The sequence below is a fragment of the Notolepis coatsorum genome (assembly GCF_963971535.1).
Source record: "Notolepis coatsorum genome assembly, chromosome: 4".
Lineage (NCBI taxonomy): Eukaryota > Metazoa > Chordata > Actinopteri > Aulopiformes > Paralepididae > Notolepis > Notolepis coatsorum.
Genome location: NC_140168.1, coordinates 179,552,921 through 179,570,635, shown reverse-complemented (window position 1 = coordinate 179,570,635; position 17,715 = coordinate 179,552,921). Strand labels below are relative to the sequence as shown.

The window sequence follows — 17,715 nt, the reverse complement described above, 5'->3', positions numbered from 1 at the left end:
ACCCTCCCCTACCCGATCAAGCGACCCTGAGCCCGACCACCAGAGAGAGCCTATACCCCTCTCCGAACCCCTTCCCCGACCGGTCCAAGCGAGACCCAGCTACAGGGAAGAACCGGTCTATACCGCGGAGAGGCTAAATAGACGACTACAGGATCTAGATGACCTGCCAGAGGAAGAAGAAGAGGGAGAGGAGGAGAGTCAAGCCCAACAGCATCACAGTACTCCACAGGACCAGGAGGTCCAGTACAGCCCAGACTTTACCCCCGCGGCTCTGCGCTACAGACCCCCGACTCTATTCACGGGTGAGCTTGACGCACGACCAGCCCCGAGGAACAGCACCTGGGTACGCGGGCCTTGGTACCCAGCAGGTACCAGCCCACCACGACACGTAAGAGGAGACTCGCCTAGGAGGCCTCTCCTCCAACGCTCACCGATGTGCCAGCCATCCATGGCATCGTACCTTGGCACACCGACGTTCCCGGACTTCACACACGAGAACAGAGCACAGTACACAGAGCTACGAATGTGCTTAGAGACAATGATGTCCGATGTAGCTGATGAACCGTACAAATATGCTATCCTACTCAAGCACCTCAAGGTGCCCCGAGCGCACAATATAGCGTTGGCATATTCCACCTCTACTACCCCATACACCGCGGCTCTAGCAGCACTCGACCAAAGATATGGACGCATATGGGACTACGTAATACAAGAGATAAGGAATATTGACCGTCTACCCCCAGCCACAGACAATCGTTCACTAGATGACCTGTCTATCAAGGTACAATCCCTGGTAGGGATGCTGGGGGCGCAAAAGGAAAAGGACCTAGCCGACTTCCTGGCGAGAGAAGTCAACAGCCTACGGTTGGATACGTTCGTGCGGAGCACACCAAGCTCCAGAGAAGGACCTAGGAGAGCAAACGATGGCCGCAGACTGGTGACCGTCATGCACCAAGCAGAATCAGTACCGAGCAACAAGAACCACAGTACCCCCTCGATGAAAGAGAAGTGGAAGATGGTGTGCCCGTACTGCGAAAAGGAACACTGGCTGTCACACTGTGACACCTTCAAGAAGATGACCGCCGACGAGGTGAGTCAATGGATAAAGTCCAACCGACGCTGTTACCGATGTGCGCGCAGTCACATGGCATCCGATTGCCGCTTAAAGAAGAGGTGTAGTCGGTGTGACGGAGCCCACTTGGACGTCCTACATGACAGTAACAGAAGAAAGCCTGCACCCTCAAGCAGCACAAAGGCAAGTGTTATGTACATTGACCCCGCCAGCAGCGGGGGCGCCCGGGTGCTCTTGAAGGTGGTCCGCGTAACATTGAGTTACCAAGACAAGGTCATGGACACCTACGCCGTCCTTGACGACGGGTCAGAGAAGACCCTTCTCCTCGCGTCCGCTGCTGCCCAGCTGGGGCTGCGGGGGAGCGAAGAAACGATGACGATTCGGACAATAAGAAGAGACCTAAAGACGATAAAGGGCGAGAATGTCTCCTTCACTATCGCAGCAAGCGGGCAGCCAGAGAGACGGTATAGGATCACTAACGCTTTCACCAGCCAAGGTATATTATTATTAGTGCTGTCAGGCGATTAAAAAAATTAATCTAATTAATTACAGGATTTGTAATTAATTAATCTAATTAATCGCATTTTAATCGCATAACCTAACATAACATACTTTTATGCCTGATATTCTATATTCTATAATCATATTTCAAATTGCATGTGTCCGGATGGCAGAATTCAGTACTGTATCTACAAAACCTTCTGTTTAATCATCTTCCATCTATTAATTTGCTTAGATTTTTCAGGTCTGGTCAATTTGAGCATAGTGTTATTCACAGTCAAAGATACAATTTTTTTTTATTGATATTCTCATTTGGTTCATTACAATTTACTCAAGCCTAGTAACAGACACAGTATTTCTGACACTGGGAATACATTCCCTGAGATCCATATATGTCCCTAGAATCAGATACCAAGAACATGCAAATGGACCATATAAAAAAAAGTCTGTAATGTGTATTCTACGTTCTTATGGAATGAATGAGATAAAAAAAAGTTATTAAAAAAAAAAAAAAAAATGTAATTAATTTTGAGTTAATTTTCATAACGCGATAATTTGCTGTGTAATTAATTAATCTAATTAACGCGATAAACTGACAGCCCTAATTATTATATATTATTATTGTATTATGCACAATCGTTGCGGGCAAGACCCCCCGCATTTCATTGTATACTTGTATGCCGTGACAAATAAAACTCTTGACTTGACTTGACTTGACAAACACAAAGCCCAGCTATTTCTGCTTCAAGCACTTTGGGAGCTGGCAATGGCAGATCATTAATAAAAAAAAGGGATTTTCAGTTTAGCTTCCCCCATGTTCTATATCCCGGCACAGTGGAATACACAGATGGGTTGGTACAGTATGCCGCTGCTACTCAATAATTTGGAGAAACATTCAAGTGAACCATTAGAAAACACGATCATTCATTGTTTAGTTGACGACACAATAAGACATCAAACCTGTCTCCTTACTGTGAAGGAGTGCCACTGTAGATATAGAATAATGACTAAATGGTGTCATAAACCTCGCCAGGGGACCACTGACCAGATGGCGCTTGTTGCCGCGGATACCGCCCTTGGCTTTAGGACCCATCGGAGGACTGAGATGATGTGCGGGTGGTTGCACCTGAATAAAGTGCTTTGAAAATAACCTGCTTGTGTTGCTGGAAGAAGTTATCTAAGATAAGGTTGTATCTGGCAATCGTTTCATTATTGTATATCTACTCATTTAGCTAGGCTATTTCCTTATGAATTAATTAACTTAAAGGAACACTAGGGGGCGACAGTGGCTCAGGAGGTAGAGCGGTCGTCTGGTAGTCGGAAGGTTCCCAGTTAGATTCCGGCTCCTCCCCGGGCAGCGTGTCGAAGTGTCCTTGAGCAAGACACTTAACCCCTAATTGCTCCCGATGAGCAGGTTGTCACCTTGCATGGTTGCCTTCTCCGTCTGTGTGTGAATGTGTGACTGAATGTGATGTGAGGAACAAAAATTGTAAAGCACTTTGGATGAAAGTTGCACCATTTACCATTTACTTACCTCGCGTTGTCTTGAATTCCTGACTGTCTTTTCTCTCTCACATGCCTCCACGTTGAACAGCGAACCCAAATTCGGTAGCCATACTTGGTGAATTGAGGTTGTCACAGCTCAGAGCGTTACTGTGGACTGTAGGGGGATGTCCGTCCTGTACATTATTCCGTTTCTACGAACGCCACTTTCATGTTGTTGGACAATAACACATTTCACACTTCAAACAAACAAACCACTCGTTGTTCATACTAACACAATTGGCAGTGTTAGGGGTGGGAAGCTGGTGGGTGGGGATCGGACGTTGTGGACAGCGACTCCTACAGGTCGGTTGGTGCGCCTGCGCAGCAGAATCAGGAAGCAACAGGGGCGGCGTGTCCCTCCCACGCAGACCCTCTCCGCTGAGAGATCGCGCTGTGCAGGTGAAAAGATGCGACGGCTGCCTCCTCGTGTACCGGAGGGGACACGTGATGCAAGGCTTCGTCCACATTGCAGCCGGCCAGTGGGAGGCATGGCCTAACAGCGTTCGAGACAGGGGAGGGTAGAATTGGACAATACGAAATTGGGATGGGAGAAAAAATAGAAAATGGGAGAAAAAGTAGATAAAAAAAAAGAAAAAAAACACTCACACCATCGCTACATATTCTAATTATATTGCCTGTGAAGAAAAAACACGACCTCTCTCTCTAATACTACATGCTTGTGAAAACATACGAGATTCCAAAAGCATTAGCCCGGCGCTGCACAACAGGCCACATTGCGTATCAAAACCCAGCCACATTGCGTATCAAAACAGCCACATTCCAGTACCGTTTATGGTCATACATGTCCGTAGTTGTCAAGCTCTCTTGCTTGATGTGTTATTATCGCTGACACAAAGTAACTCTCACATCCGTGTCATTGTGCCTCGGAACCCAAGGTCACATTCCTATAGCGAAGAGGTCACACACACACACACACACGTATGTCACCAGGCGAATGCAACATATACGTGTGTGTGTGGCCGTGTTTGTGTGAGTTTATGTGTGTGTTCTGTTCTAGGGAAAGAGTCATTCAGTGTCTATGCGTTGGCAGCTTACCTCACTGTCAGAGATACAGGAGGGATTTGGCTGTAAAGCCTGGCCTATTGTCCAACCACTGGAATGTACTGGTCCAGTGTGTGTGCACGCGTGTGTCTGTGTCATCGCAAACCTGAATAGATACATAACGAGCGACTCCCATCACCTGAAGGGATGAGGTGGCTCTGACTCCTGCCACCTGAAGGGATGAGGCGGCTCTGATTCCTGTCACCTGAAGGGATGAGGCGGCTCTGACTCCCATCACCTGAAGGGATGAGGCGGCTCTGACTCCTGCCACCTGAAGGGATGAGGCGGCTCTGACTCCTCCCACCTGAAGGGATGAGGCGGCTCTGACTCCTGCCACCTGAAGGGATGAGGCGGCTCTGACTCCTGCCACCTGAAGGGATGAGGCGGCTCTGACTCCCATCACCTGAAGGGATGAGGCGGCTCTGACTCCTGCCACCTGAAGGGATGATGCGGCTCTGACTCCTGCCACCTGAAGGGATGAGGCGGCTCTGACTCCCATCACCTGAAGGGATGAGGCGGCTCTGACTCCTGCCACCTGAAGGGATGAGGCGGCTCTGACTCCCATCACCTGAAGGGATGAGGCGGCTCTGATTCCTGTCACCTGAAGGGATGAGGCGGCTCTGACTCCTGTCACCTGAAGGGATGAGGCGGCTCTGACTCCTGCCACCTGAAGGGATGAGGCGGCTCTGACTCCTGCCACCTGAAGGGATGAGGTGGCTCTGAGCGTTCATGGGGTTAGGGTTAGGGCCCGGCAATTCATTTCAGCGTGGAGCGGGTCATTGGCTTCCCAAGCACCGCTTCCCACAAGTCATTCACATAACTCCCCCCGGTTATAGAGCGCTTCCTGGTGTGATGATGATGTCATGCTGTTAGAGAGGTGTCTCACTCCGATGCATCTTGGCAGGACTCCATAGTGGGGGGGGGGGGGGGGGGGGGGTAACAGTGGCTCAGTAGGTAGAGCCGTCGTCTGGTAATCCAGAGGTTTCCGGTTCGATTCCCGCTCCTCCCGGGCAGCGTGTCCCTGAGCAAGACACTTGACCCCTAACTGCTCCCGATGTGCAGGTTGGCACCTTGCATGGTCGCCTCCGCAATCGGTGCATGAATGTGTGAGTGAATGGGTCAAATGTGAGGAACAAAATTGTAAAGCGCTTTGGATAAAAGCTGCTATATAAATGCAGCCATTTACCATTTATAGGGTTCAGTGTCTGGTTTTAGGGTTCAGTGTCTCTTGAAACGTGCATTCACTGCCGGTGTACACATAAAATAAACAATAAAATTCCTGGAACTCAACGTCATAGACCTCGATGTCATGGTTGAGAACTTGACAATGACAGACACATCTTGGCCTTTCTATCGCGGTCACACCTACTTTTGTTGGAAAACAGACGGAATTCCTATAGATCACTATTGTATTTGGCCTTTTAAAAAAACATATTGTTTTACGGGTTTTGTTTTGTAATTGCTTACCAACACTGGCCACCATCGACCGCTCGTGCTGTTTAGAAGAGTTACGTATGCTCTGTCTTCAGGCATGCCCCTTTTGTCTTCCCCTTCTGTCTTCCCCTATGGTCAGGAGCAGTTAGGAGTTAAGTGACTTGCTCAAGGACACTTTGACACGCTGCCCAGGAGGAGCGGGAATCGAACCGGGAACCTCCTGATTACCAGACGACTGCTTTACCTCCTGAGCCACTGTCGCATCTCTTTCTATATTAAGACCCAGAAATTATCTCGCTTCGCTATTGGAGTGAACATCTGGGCCCTATGGTACGGGTTCCAATGACTGGCTCTGACACTTAAAGCGCCTAGAGTTTGTACTGAACTTGGGAAGTCTGCTTTTAGCTCCTGTGCTCCTGACATGTTGGAACATCATACAACAAACTCTAAGGCTCAATACTTTGGTCTCCTTTGGTCAGTTTAAATCCTTAATCACCAACCATTCCACCATAATCTGCAGCTGTTTTAATTGATTGTTTTGCATTTATTGTGTTTTTATTGTATTTATTATGTATGTATGCTCGACATAAATATAGGCAATACAATTATAATAAATATAAACAGTGTAAACAATATAATTAACTCTGAATATAAGATTATGAGAAAGTAAACAGTGTAATCAAAGGTGCAGATGAGGGCCTGTATGCCCTATCAGTTATATTATATGTTACAATAAATATAGGCAATAAAGAATTAGAATCTGAATATATACTATGAGTAGGGGTGTAACGGTACACAAAATCCACGGTTCGGTACCTCGGTTTTGAAGTCACGGTTCGGTATTATTTTCGGTACAGTATAAAATAAAATCTATTTATTTATTTAACTGTATTAAACAACATAAAACGAATTGGCCATAATTTACTGAGCAAACTAATGCTTACTGCTGTAACCTACTAATAACACTTAAAAGTAAATCTGAAAATTATTATATAGCAGATGCCTTGGACAACTGTAGCGTGTGCTTGTTTATACAGAGCCCCTTTCATGACTGTGATGCAAGCCCTGCTTGAATACAGGGGCAGGGCTTGCATCACAGTCACGAAAGGGGCTCATTTATACAGAGCTGGTATGACTTGCTGGCTGAAATACGGACGAGAGGGAACTAGGTAGCGGGGCTCTATTACTCTCTATGCTCTATGTGCTTAAACCCAGTGTTCTCGACAACGGAGTATGGTCGCAGATCTGCTGCTATAAAAACACCTATGGTGTTTGTTATTGCTTTGGCCCTGTCTGAATTAATAGCGAGATGCTGCTTGAATGCCACGGGGAGCTGGGTTTGCTTCTTCCGTGTACCAGTGATATTCACATTCGGGTGATGCCGTTTCGAATGCGTGATAAAGTTCGCAATAAAGTTGAACAATGCCGGCACGTAGCCCCTTTCGTGACTGTGATGCAAGGCTTGTGTGCATCACAGTCACGAAAGGGGCTAGCCGGCACGTAGCTTTAGTGCGATCCACCTGTCTTTGTCCATTACTGTGGTTAACTGGGAATCCGAAATGATCCCAAACGGGAGACTTGAATGTTGTGGGAGCATCTTCTAGCTCTGGCTTGTCAGTTAGTATTGCACTCGCCATACTAAGGCTAATATGCTATGCTGAATTACAGCTATCGTTCAGCGTCGCTGCGTGGGATGAACAAACAACATCCGGTTAGTTGTGCACGTTATATTAGGGCCGGGGGGATTTAAGTTCCGCAAAAAAAGGTTCCGTACCGTTGCAATCGTTCGGTGCACAGCGCGTACTGTACCGGAGGACCACATTGAGGCGGTACAGTACGTATTTGCGTACCGTTACACCCCTAACTATGAGTAAAGTAAACAGTATACACAAGGTGCCCTAACTGGCATGATACGTCATACGTTGTAGTCTGTGCAGGTTAGGAGGTACTGTAAGAGTCAGACACACTTAGTGGTCAGACACTCCTAGTTGTTCTCGAGTTCTGCTGACGTTAGTTCTCCGACTGCTGTCATATGTTGGTAATGACTATTTCCTGAACTTGATCTTCTTCGAGTCACGTTTGACACATCTGTTTGTTTTGTCCTAAAGTGAAGGTGTCATCAAACTCCCCAAGTAGTTTTCCCCCAAAAAGAGCTTTGGAGATCCCATTCAGTCCCAAGCGTGGAACAGTCTCCCTGTCTCCCTGTCTCCCTAAGGGAAAGCCCCACCCTTACTACTTTTAGAGGTCAACAAAAAAATGGCTGAAGACCATGTGACCACATGTGATATGTCTCTAGCCACTAGTATTTTTGTGTATTGCTGCTATGTATTTTCTAGTGTGTTGCTGCTACTTATTTGTAAATTTCTTACTGTTTTACATGTACTTATATAAATACATTATGTCCGAATTTCCTTCCTGTCTTTATGTTTGGGGACAACGGATGGAAATTAGCATTGTGCTAAATCCGGCAATTTTGACACTCTTACCATGTTCCAGGTGACTGTATCTGCTTCATGTTCACTGTGTTCATTCATTTTGCATTGACCCATCCAAATAAAGCAGAGCTTTCAAATATACAAATATACTAGGACAGTTGTAAAATATGTGTTGTACAACTTGCATGTGCGCTCACATGCACACATTCCATACAGATTCACAGCATTGGTTCACAGATTCACAATTATCGATTTGACACGCACGCATACTGAGTGATGAGTTAGAGAAATGATGAATTTGTTACAGAGGAAATCCCCTCCTGTGTTTTTGCTGTTGCCTAGGTTACGTGGTGTCCATCATGGGTCGGAGGCGGAGCCTCCCTCACATCCACTCCCCGGACTGGGGCGTCCGCATGCAGGCTGAGAGACAAGCCGTCAACTTTGTGGTCCAAGGTAGGGTGACATCTATGTGTGTCTGTGTGTGGGAGGGAGGGTCATCAAAGAGAAGCCGCCTATTCTCGGTCCTCGCTCCACAATGGTGGAACGAACTTCCCACCACAGTTAGGACAGCTGAAACCTGACCAATCTTTCGCTGTCGACTAAAGACACACTTCTTCAATTAATATAATTTTTTTTTAAGAATACACTAACCTTTAGCGGCCGGATAGCGCAGCGGACTAAGCGCCTGCCTACCACCGCAAGAGACACTGGTATCGAATCCGGCTGTCAGCGGTACCTCTGGCTTGGTCGGTCGTCCATACTGATACAATTGGCAGTGTCAGCGGGTGGGAAGCCGGTGGGGTGTATCCTGGTCGTTGTAAACAGCGACTCCTACAGGTCGGTCAGGGCGCCTGCACAGCGAGGGAGGGAACTGGAGAGGTAGTGTGATCCTCCCACGCGTTACACCTCCCCAGTGAGAGTCCTCGCTGTCAGGGGAAAAGAAGCGGCTGGCTGTCTCCACATGTGTCGGAGGAAGCATGTGATAGACTTCAGGGCTCCCTAGACTGGCAAGTGGGGGGGCAAATGCGTGCAACGACCAGGAAGGGGAGGGGGGAATTGGCATAACGACTAAATTGGGATGGGAGAAAAATACAGAAAAAGGGACGAGAAAAAGTAGATTAAAAAAAAAGAATACACTAACCTTCTTACTGTCATGCACTCTTCCTAATAATAACATACACTCAGCACTGAACACTTTGATGAACATTGTTACTCAGCTGATAGAGTTGTGCCCTTCCTGCTGACTTGTAAGTTGCTTTGGATAAAAGCGTCAGCTAAATGACAAAATGTAAAATGTAAATGTGTGTGTGTCTGTGTGTCTTTTGAGATCTACAGTATGTCTGTCACCACAAGGATAATAGACAATGTTGGAAAGTGGTCACTACTAATTAACAGAGATGACGACCCTCCCCGTTATATCCGTAAACTTGATCCTACTTTCACAGGCTTTCAGACAAAGTTTGGTTCAGTGCCCAGCAGGGGGCGCACATTTAGTGCTTGAATGCCCACCATCCACTTCAATGTTAGCATTAATATTGCCTAATCTATGTTTTAAATTATGTGTCGAATCTGCCTGTCGCTTATCAATGACTCATTTCCAGTCAACATTGTTGAAGCGGATTGTTTTTTTATCGGTTCATTTCCGTTTTATAGCATTTTGAAAAGCCCTCGTTTTCAAGAAGAAAAAAATATTCCATGATAATCGCCCTGTACTGTAATATTCTAGAACGTTGTCATTTTTCGGCCTATTTATGAATCGTTTTCAAATAAACGCTAGATTATCGATAGTATAATGTGTACGTGTGCACGCTGGTGCCGTGAGCTGAACATCGATTCTCTCAGTTCCTGATCGCTCTTACAGTCAAACAGCCATATCAACATATAGGGGAAAAGCTTATATCTCCGTGAAAACAGGTCTGATTATCCTAAGACTGGTAAAATAGATTCCTTACCTGAGATCAGATGGTATCCAAATGGATTATTCCAATTCCTGATCGCCATTCCAAAAATCGATCCTTTTATTGATCCAACGTGTATACTGTAAAACACATATTACACGCTGTGCTGAGGGTCCAGAATGAATCTGATCGGCTCCGGTTACATGCGTGAGAAGTAAAATGTGGATTCCGGAGTTTTTTTTTCTCATCCATTTTCATTGAGTCCAATCCAAAAGGGTGCATTACCATCTGGGAGACATAGGGGGCGCTTTTTTCACATCTGAGTGCCTGGCGGAGTGGCGGGGCAGGGTTACCAACGGTAGACTCGGTTGATGAAATATGAATTCAGATCGCTAATAAAAAAAATTAAACGAGAATTCTCGTGATGGGCATTCAAAGTGTTGGCTACAGAACAAGTATAGGTCAATACAGGGTTCACACAAGGTCCTTGAAGTTTAGTGTAACTAATTGTCGGAAATTGGTTTTAAGCCATAAATATTGGATCGATTGAATTGTATCCTTTTAAATGCCTTTTTCAAATGAAAAATAGTGGTTAGGAAAGTACTTGAAAAGTCCTTGAATAAAATGTTGCAATGTCTGTGGGAACCCTGTCAATAGAATGTCTTCACAATTGTGTGTGTGTGTGTGTGTGTGTGTGTGTGTGTGTGTGTGTGTGTGTGTGTGTGTGTGTGTGTGTGTGTGTGTGTGTGTGTGTGTGTGTGTGTGTGTGTGTGTGTGTGTGTGTGTGTGTGTGTGTGTGTGCGTGTGTGTGCACGGCAGGCTCTGCTGCTGACCTGTGTAAGATGGCCATGATCAGAATCTTCTCCCTGGTCTCCTCCTCCAGCTTGTTCTCTGCCAGGTACCGTCTTCCTCCTCCTCCTCCTCCTCCTCCTCTTCCTCCTCCTGTTCCTCCTCCTCATCATTGCATGTAGTGTGATAGTAAAGGGTTAACCTTCTGTAGTGTGGTAGTGAAAGGGTTAACCCGTTGTCATGTGGCAGTGAAAGGGTTAACCTTCTGTATTGTCACAGTGAAAGGGTTAACAATTTGGTAGTGCTGTAGTGAAAGGGTTAATTGTAACATACTGTACTGTTTCTTTTTTTTCTTTTTTTCTCAAATGAAATGGACCAGTACTAGCCATGACTGATCAGTGAGGCCTGCTGTCCACTCAGTGGCGCTCCCCAGTGGCCTGGAGGGGTGGGGGATGGGGGTGGGCATTATTGTGGGCCCCCAACAAGGCCCCAGGCCTTCCACAGATTGCTGCCAAGAGAGAGGGGGATTAAACAGTGTGTGTGACGTGTCTCAATGCATTGCTTTTCTGGGATGGAGCCATATGGCAGCCATTTTACCTGGGTCCAGTTCTAAACCTGCAGTCGTCAGCGCTGTTGTCCTGGGTTCTAACGTAAACTTGATCCTACTTTCACAGGCTTTCAGACAAGGTTTGGTTAAAGGCTACAGAACAAATATAGGTCAATACAGGGTTCGGACAAAGGTCATTGAAGTGCTTAAAGCCCAACATCCAGGTTAAACCCTACTGATCAATTATGGGTAGTTTACATCATTGGTATATAATTTCATTATTTATTTTTTTCCATTTGACACCGGAAAAATGCCACTCCGAAAGAGTTAAAAGGGTCCACGCACGAATAACATGCACGCGCGAATCAAAAAAGCTTATCAAACGCCGACGTCACTACAGGTGAATATTAATGAGCCGAATCTAAAAGCTTATCAGACGCTAGCACGGCCGTGACGTCACTTCAGGAAACGTATGCCTTGCCCGTCCAGGTCATAGTACTACTCGATATATGGCGCTGGCTAACGTTAGCATTATGTCTACTGTCGTGAACCATTTGAGATCGGGGCATGTAGATCAATGGTGGCCCACTCTGTGCATCACAGTTAGCCTATAGCTCCGCCGTCCCTGCTACAGTCGGGACCACTACACTGACGTTAGCCTATAGCTCCGCCGTCCCTGCGGGTGGTTCTCTTCTCTTTGTGTGCCCCCGTCCTCGCGGGTGTCCTGCGGAGGAGCTTGTGGACGCAACAACAGCGGCGGCCGTAGGGTGTTTGAGCCTGTAGCGTTAGTTAGCTCATAGCTATCGTGTACCACTAGCCTTTACGGGGCTCGAGCACCCTACGGCTGCCGCCGTTGTCGCGTCCATGGGCCCCCCGGCAGGGTACCCGTGGGGACGGGGTGTACAGAGAGGAGAGAACCATTTTGGGTCGGCCGTTCATGCCGGCCAGCGAGCCGGATGTCGGGATATGTTGTTAGCACAATAGCTACCAAGCTAAGCTATGTTAGCTACTAACGTTATAAACACAATATGTACAACGACACAATGATTCTCTGCCTGCAGTGCCTGCCACTAGCTGTGTGTGACTCTGGTGAGCCCCCTGGTGCCCTGCACCTGTTGTGACGAGATCATTTCGATTACACACGCACGTTATGAACCATTGATTAAAATATCCACGTGCGTGGTGATTGTGTTGGGCAGACAAAATGTTTGATAAAAACGCTAAAACTGGGTCAATTTCAATACTTTTTTCCCCCTTCTTCATGAAAGTCACTGTTGGCCTAGAAAACAGCCAATGTTTCATTTGAAAAAAAAGAAACAGTACAGTATGTTACCATTAACCCTTTCACTACCAAATGGTTAACCCTTTCACTGAGATCCTGCATCACCACACCCCATCCAGAGCCCTAATGTCTAGTGTAGTTGTGGTAGTAGTTCTAGCAGTAGTAGTAGTATTAGTAGCAGCAGTAGTAGTAATGGTAGTTGTGGTAGTAGTTCTAGCAGCAGCAGTAGTAGTGTAGTAGTAGTAGTAGTAGTAGTAGTAGTAGTAGTAGTAGTAGTAGTAGTAGTAGTAGTAGTAGTAATTGTAGTTGTGATAGTAGTTCCAGCAGTAGTAGTACTAGTAGTAGTATTAGTAGCAGCACTAGTAGTAATGGTAGTTGTGGTAGTAGTTTTAGCAGCAGTGGTAGTAGTAGTAGTAGGGCTGGGCGATATGGCCTCTAAATGATATCACAATATTTTTTTGGCTATGTCACGATACACAATATATATATCACGATATTTTGCTATTTCCTCTAAACTTTCTAAAGCACTTAAAAATGCTTGATTTAACCCTTTGATGCATACAGTCACGCCAACATGACGATTATAATAGTCGTCTGCATTAAACCATGAAGATGCTTTCAAAAATAATACAATTTAAAGTTTTAAATTTTTTTTACATCTAAGACTATTTATATAAAAACTCTTGGGTGCCTAAGACTTTTGCACAGTACTGTGTTTTCTATCCACTTTAGCCAAAAATACACACACACTACTGTGAGAAAATAATAATCATTTTTATTATCAGCAATGTTAACACTTTCAGTGCCACCAGGTGGCGCCAGAGTTAGCGCTTGAATGCCACCATCCACTTTAATGTTAACGTTAATATCGCCTAATCTATGTTTTAAATTATGGCTATGTGTCTAATCTGCCCGTCGCTTATCAAAGAATCCTTTTCCAGTCAGTGCTGTCAAGGCAGATTTGGTTTTTTATCGCTTCATTTCCGTTTGAGAGCATTTTGAAAAGCACCTGTTTTGAGGTAAAAAACAGCCCATTCTGGGCCATTCTGTGATAATCGTCTTTTACTGGAATATTCCAGAACGTTGATATTTGTCGGCCTATTTATGAATAGTTTTCAAATAAACACTAGATGATCAATATTATACATACACGCACGCCCATTCGAGCCGCGCGCTGATAATAGCTGTGGTCATTTCCTCATGGATTTTTACAGTGAAACCGATAGAGGACATTTCACAAAACAGCTTATATCTTCATCAAAATGAGTCTGATTATCCTAACACTGATAACATAGATTCCTTACCTGACATCAGATGGTATCCAACTGGTATATTCCAATTCCTGATCACCATTCGAAAAAATCGATAAGTGTATAGATCTAATGTGATACAGTAGAATTCATGATCCGCGGCGCTCAGAGGATCATGTGCAGAGTGCAGAGTATAGATTTTTCATGAGTAGAGCTATGGAGGTTTGTGATCAGGATGGTGGTGTGTCGGATCCTGAGAGTGTTGACTCTGCACTAGGTTCAGACCATGGTTCTACTGCTTCTTCTGGTAAATTGAGCGCACGCTTTAAGCTGCGTTTATTCCGTCTCCAAATGGAGGAGAGGGAAAGAGACAGAGAAGAGAGAAAGGAGGTGAGAGACAAGGAGGAGAGAGACAGAGAGAGAGACAGGCTGGAAAGAAAGGAGGAGGGAGACAGGCTGGAGAGAAAGGAGGTGGCTGATAGGGAATTTCAATTGGCGATGAGGAAACTGGAGTTGGAGTGTGGTGACGCTAAACGTAGCACCATTTCCTCTCCAGTACTTTCCGACCCCCAGGCACCCTTTGATATTAGCCAGCATATATCCTTGGTTCCCCCCTTTCAGGAGTCTGAGGTGGAATCATTTTTCTCTGCTTTTGAGCAGATGGCGTGGGCTTTGCATTGGCCAAAGGACCAGTGGGCGACTTTATTGAAATACAGACTCACTGGTAGGGCTCAGGTGGCGTGCGGGTCATTATCGAATGAAGACAGCGTGGTGTATGAGAAAGTGAAAAGTGCTGTCTTGCGCGTGTACGAAGAGGTACCAGAAGCATACAGGCAGCATTTTCGCAACCGCCGTAAGTCTCCTTCCCAAACCCATGTTGAGTTCTCCCGGGAGGAGAGACTTAATTTTGATCGGTGGTGTTCTGCGTGTGAGGTAAAGGACTTTGCATCATTGAGTGAATTGGTACTTGTGGAGCAGTTCAAAGCCACCCTGCCGGTCGAAGCTGTGCTCTATTTACATGGGCAGGGGGTGTCAACACTCCGACAGGCTGCGATTTCGGCAGATGAGTTTGAATGGTCACGCAAACGTGTTTCTGTACGTCCTAATGTATGTGGTGAAGGTGGCTCATTCACTCCTCGTGAGTCAGCGTTCCAGCCACGCTCACCGCCGTCTAAGAGACCGGTGGTGTGTAATTATTGTAAAAAAACTGGCCATGTGGTAAAAAGATGTCATACGCTGAGGAAGCGACAGGAGAAAAGAGGGTCAGCCCAGAAACCAAAATGTGTGGGGGTTGATTTTATCATGGGGAACGATATCGCTGGGGAGAGTGTGATCCCTGTAGTGGGGGTTGAAGACGCTCCGTTGACTGACTTGTGTTGTGAGTTGATTAATAATCACCCCAATGATTCCTCCCTACCAAGCTGGTTGGCACGAGTGGCAGCGGCCAGGTATGCTGGTAGTAATGTGAGTCTAATTTGAGTGACTCCATTTTGGATCCTGATCATGTTATTTTTGTAACGCCATTTTGAAAGGAGATGGGCGCTGTGATGGTGGCAGGGCAATGTGCGGATTTTTGTTTCCCTGTGTGCTGTCCTGTTAAGCGCGATGAGATGATTTTTTTTGTGCTTTATTTGTTTTCCCAGGAAGTTTCCAGTTTGTTGTCTCCTGTTGACAGGACGGTATCGGCGGAGCGGCCTGTCAAAGTAGAGGTTGTTGTTGTTTCTGTTTTCCCTGGTGTGTGGTACTAATCGGATGTTGGGTAATAAGTAATAATGTTTTGCTAACCCTACAGGTTCGCTCTTATGGGGGGAGGTGTGACGTACCTGGGTACGTGGGTTGGTCATTACCATTATTACTGTATTTATGACACCTTCTGAACATCAGGTTAGTATATTTAATGTGTTGTGTTTTGTATGTGATGTGTGTGTGTGTGAACATGAGAGCTAATGCTGTCTCTTTTCTCTCCCTGTCAGGTGCTGCCCGTCCCTACACTGAAGAGTGCTGATTGCCTAATGAATGACAGCTGATGGCAATCACCTCGAGAGGGGCGGGTAGACAAATACCTGACAGCACACACACGTCTGGGCGCCTCATTCTGTCAATTGCCAGTGACCAGAGTAGAGTGAGGTTGCCATTGTTTGCCACTGTGGTGGAATTGATACTGTGCTTATCTACTGCTTCGGGTGGACTAAAGTACTGGTATATGTATATAGATATTGTTGGCCTCTGCGCCACTCCTCCATTGGAGTAAGTATTCTCTTGTTGGCTTTAGGCCTAATCCCACTGAGTGTGGAATTGTACCTTTGGTACCTTTGCTGGGGGTTTTCCCAGTACCAACCTCTGGCTGGTTGGTGAGTGTCTGTGGGCGCTTATCTAGTTTACTTTGTATTATACTTACCTTGTGTGTTCTCCCTTTATCCCTCTCTCTGTTTGTTAATTGTTTGTGGGTTGTTTTTTCCCTTTGTTGCCTATTTAAATATCAGTGGAGGTTTAAATCCCTACCCGGCATAATAAATATAATTTACTATTTTTGGAACAACGTCTTGTGTTTATTATTACCTACCTGCCCGGGACTGTTTTAAAAGCATTTACTGAGAGAGGCTGCTTTTGCTCATGTGTAGCCAGCTCCAGTTATTATTCTGTGTGGTCCTTAGACCTTTGTACATGACAGGTGTAATGCGGTATGGGTTGTAGTGCAAATTATTTGCCAATAAATATAAAGTGTGTTTAGGTGTTCTAAAGTAGGTAAAGTGGGTGCTGCAGTGAGTTGTTTGTTTAAAGTGAGTGTGTGCGTGTGGATGTGTGTGCTGTGAGTGCATTTGATGGTTGTTACGATTGTTCATTGTTCAATCATTGTTCATTGATCATTGAGCATCCTGATGGCCTAGAAGCTCCTTCTGAGTCTCTCTGTGCTTGCCATGAGACTCCGGTATCGCTTGCCTGACCGCAGCAGTTCAAAGACGCAGTTGTTTGGGTGGCTGGAGTCTTTGATTATTCTCTTAGCCTTGCCCATGCACCGCTTGTTGTAAATGCCTTGGAGAGTGGGAAGCCCCCCTCCAATTGTGCGTTCGGCTGAACGGGCCACTCTCTGTAGTCTGCTGCGGTCTTATGCAGTGCTATTCCCAAACCAGGAGGTGATATTGCCAGTCAGGATGCTCTCTATTGTGCATGAGTAGAAGTTCTTGAGGATCTTCTGACTCACGTTGAACTTCCTTAAGCGCCTAAGGAAGTAGAGGCGTTGTCGTGCCTTCTTGATAACACTGTCAATGTGTGTGGTCCATGTCAAGTCCTCGGATATGTGGACTCCGAGGTACTTAAAACTGTTCACTCTCTCAACCGGTGCCCCATCGATGCTGAGGGGGCTGTAGTCCCTGACCCCCGACCTCCTAAAGTCCACAATCATCTCCTTTGTTTTGCTGACGTTCAGGGAGAGGCAGTTCTCTTGACACCATCCCGATAGAACCTTAACCTCCTCCAGGTAGGCCCTCTCGTCGTTTGCAGAGATCAGGCCCACCACTACTGTGTCGTCAGCAAATTTGATGATTGTGTTGTTGTTCCGCTGTGCCACGCAGTCATGTGTGTACAGGGAGTAGAGGAGGGGACTCAGGACACAGCCCTGGGGGGCCCCTATGTTGAGAGTGATGGATGAGGAGGTGCAGTTGCCTGCTCTCGCCACCTGGGGTCTTCCCATCAGGAAGTCCAAGACCCACTGGCAGAGGTCATAGTTCAAGCCCAGGTCCCTGAGCTTGGCTATGAGTTTGGAGGGGACTATGGTATTGAATGCTGTAGTCGATGAATAGCATTCTCACATAGTTCCCCTGCCTCTTGTCCAGGTGTGATGTTGCTGTGTGCAGCACATGGGCTATGGCGTCCTCCGTGGACCTGTTGGGGCGGTATGCA

At 46.2% G+C, this 17,715-nt stretch overlaps 1 protein-coding gene across 1 annotated transcript in view; it reads left to right on the top strand.

Moving 5' to 3' along the window:
- The window catches only part of poln (polymerase (DNA directed) nu), a gene marked incomplete at both ends in the record, with an annotated part of 436,170 nt that overhangs the window by 403,218 nt on the left and 15,237 nt on the right, over positions 1 to 17,715 (top strand). Inside the window, 2 exons of the mRNA XM_084312171.1 lie at positions 8,392 to 8,502; positions 10,767 to 10,845. Coding sequence (XP_084168297.1) covers positions 8,392 to 8,502; positions 10,767 to 10,845 — 190 coding nt within the window. The remainder of the gene's footprint in view (positions 1 to 8,391; positions 8,503 to 10,766; positions 10,846 to 17,715) is intronic.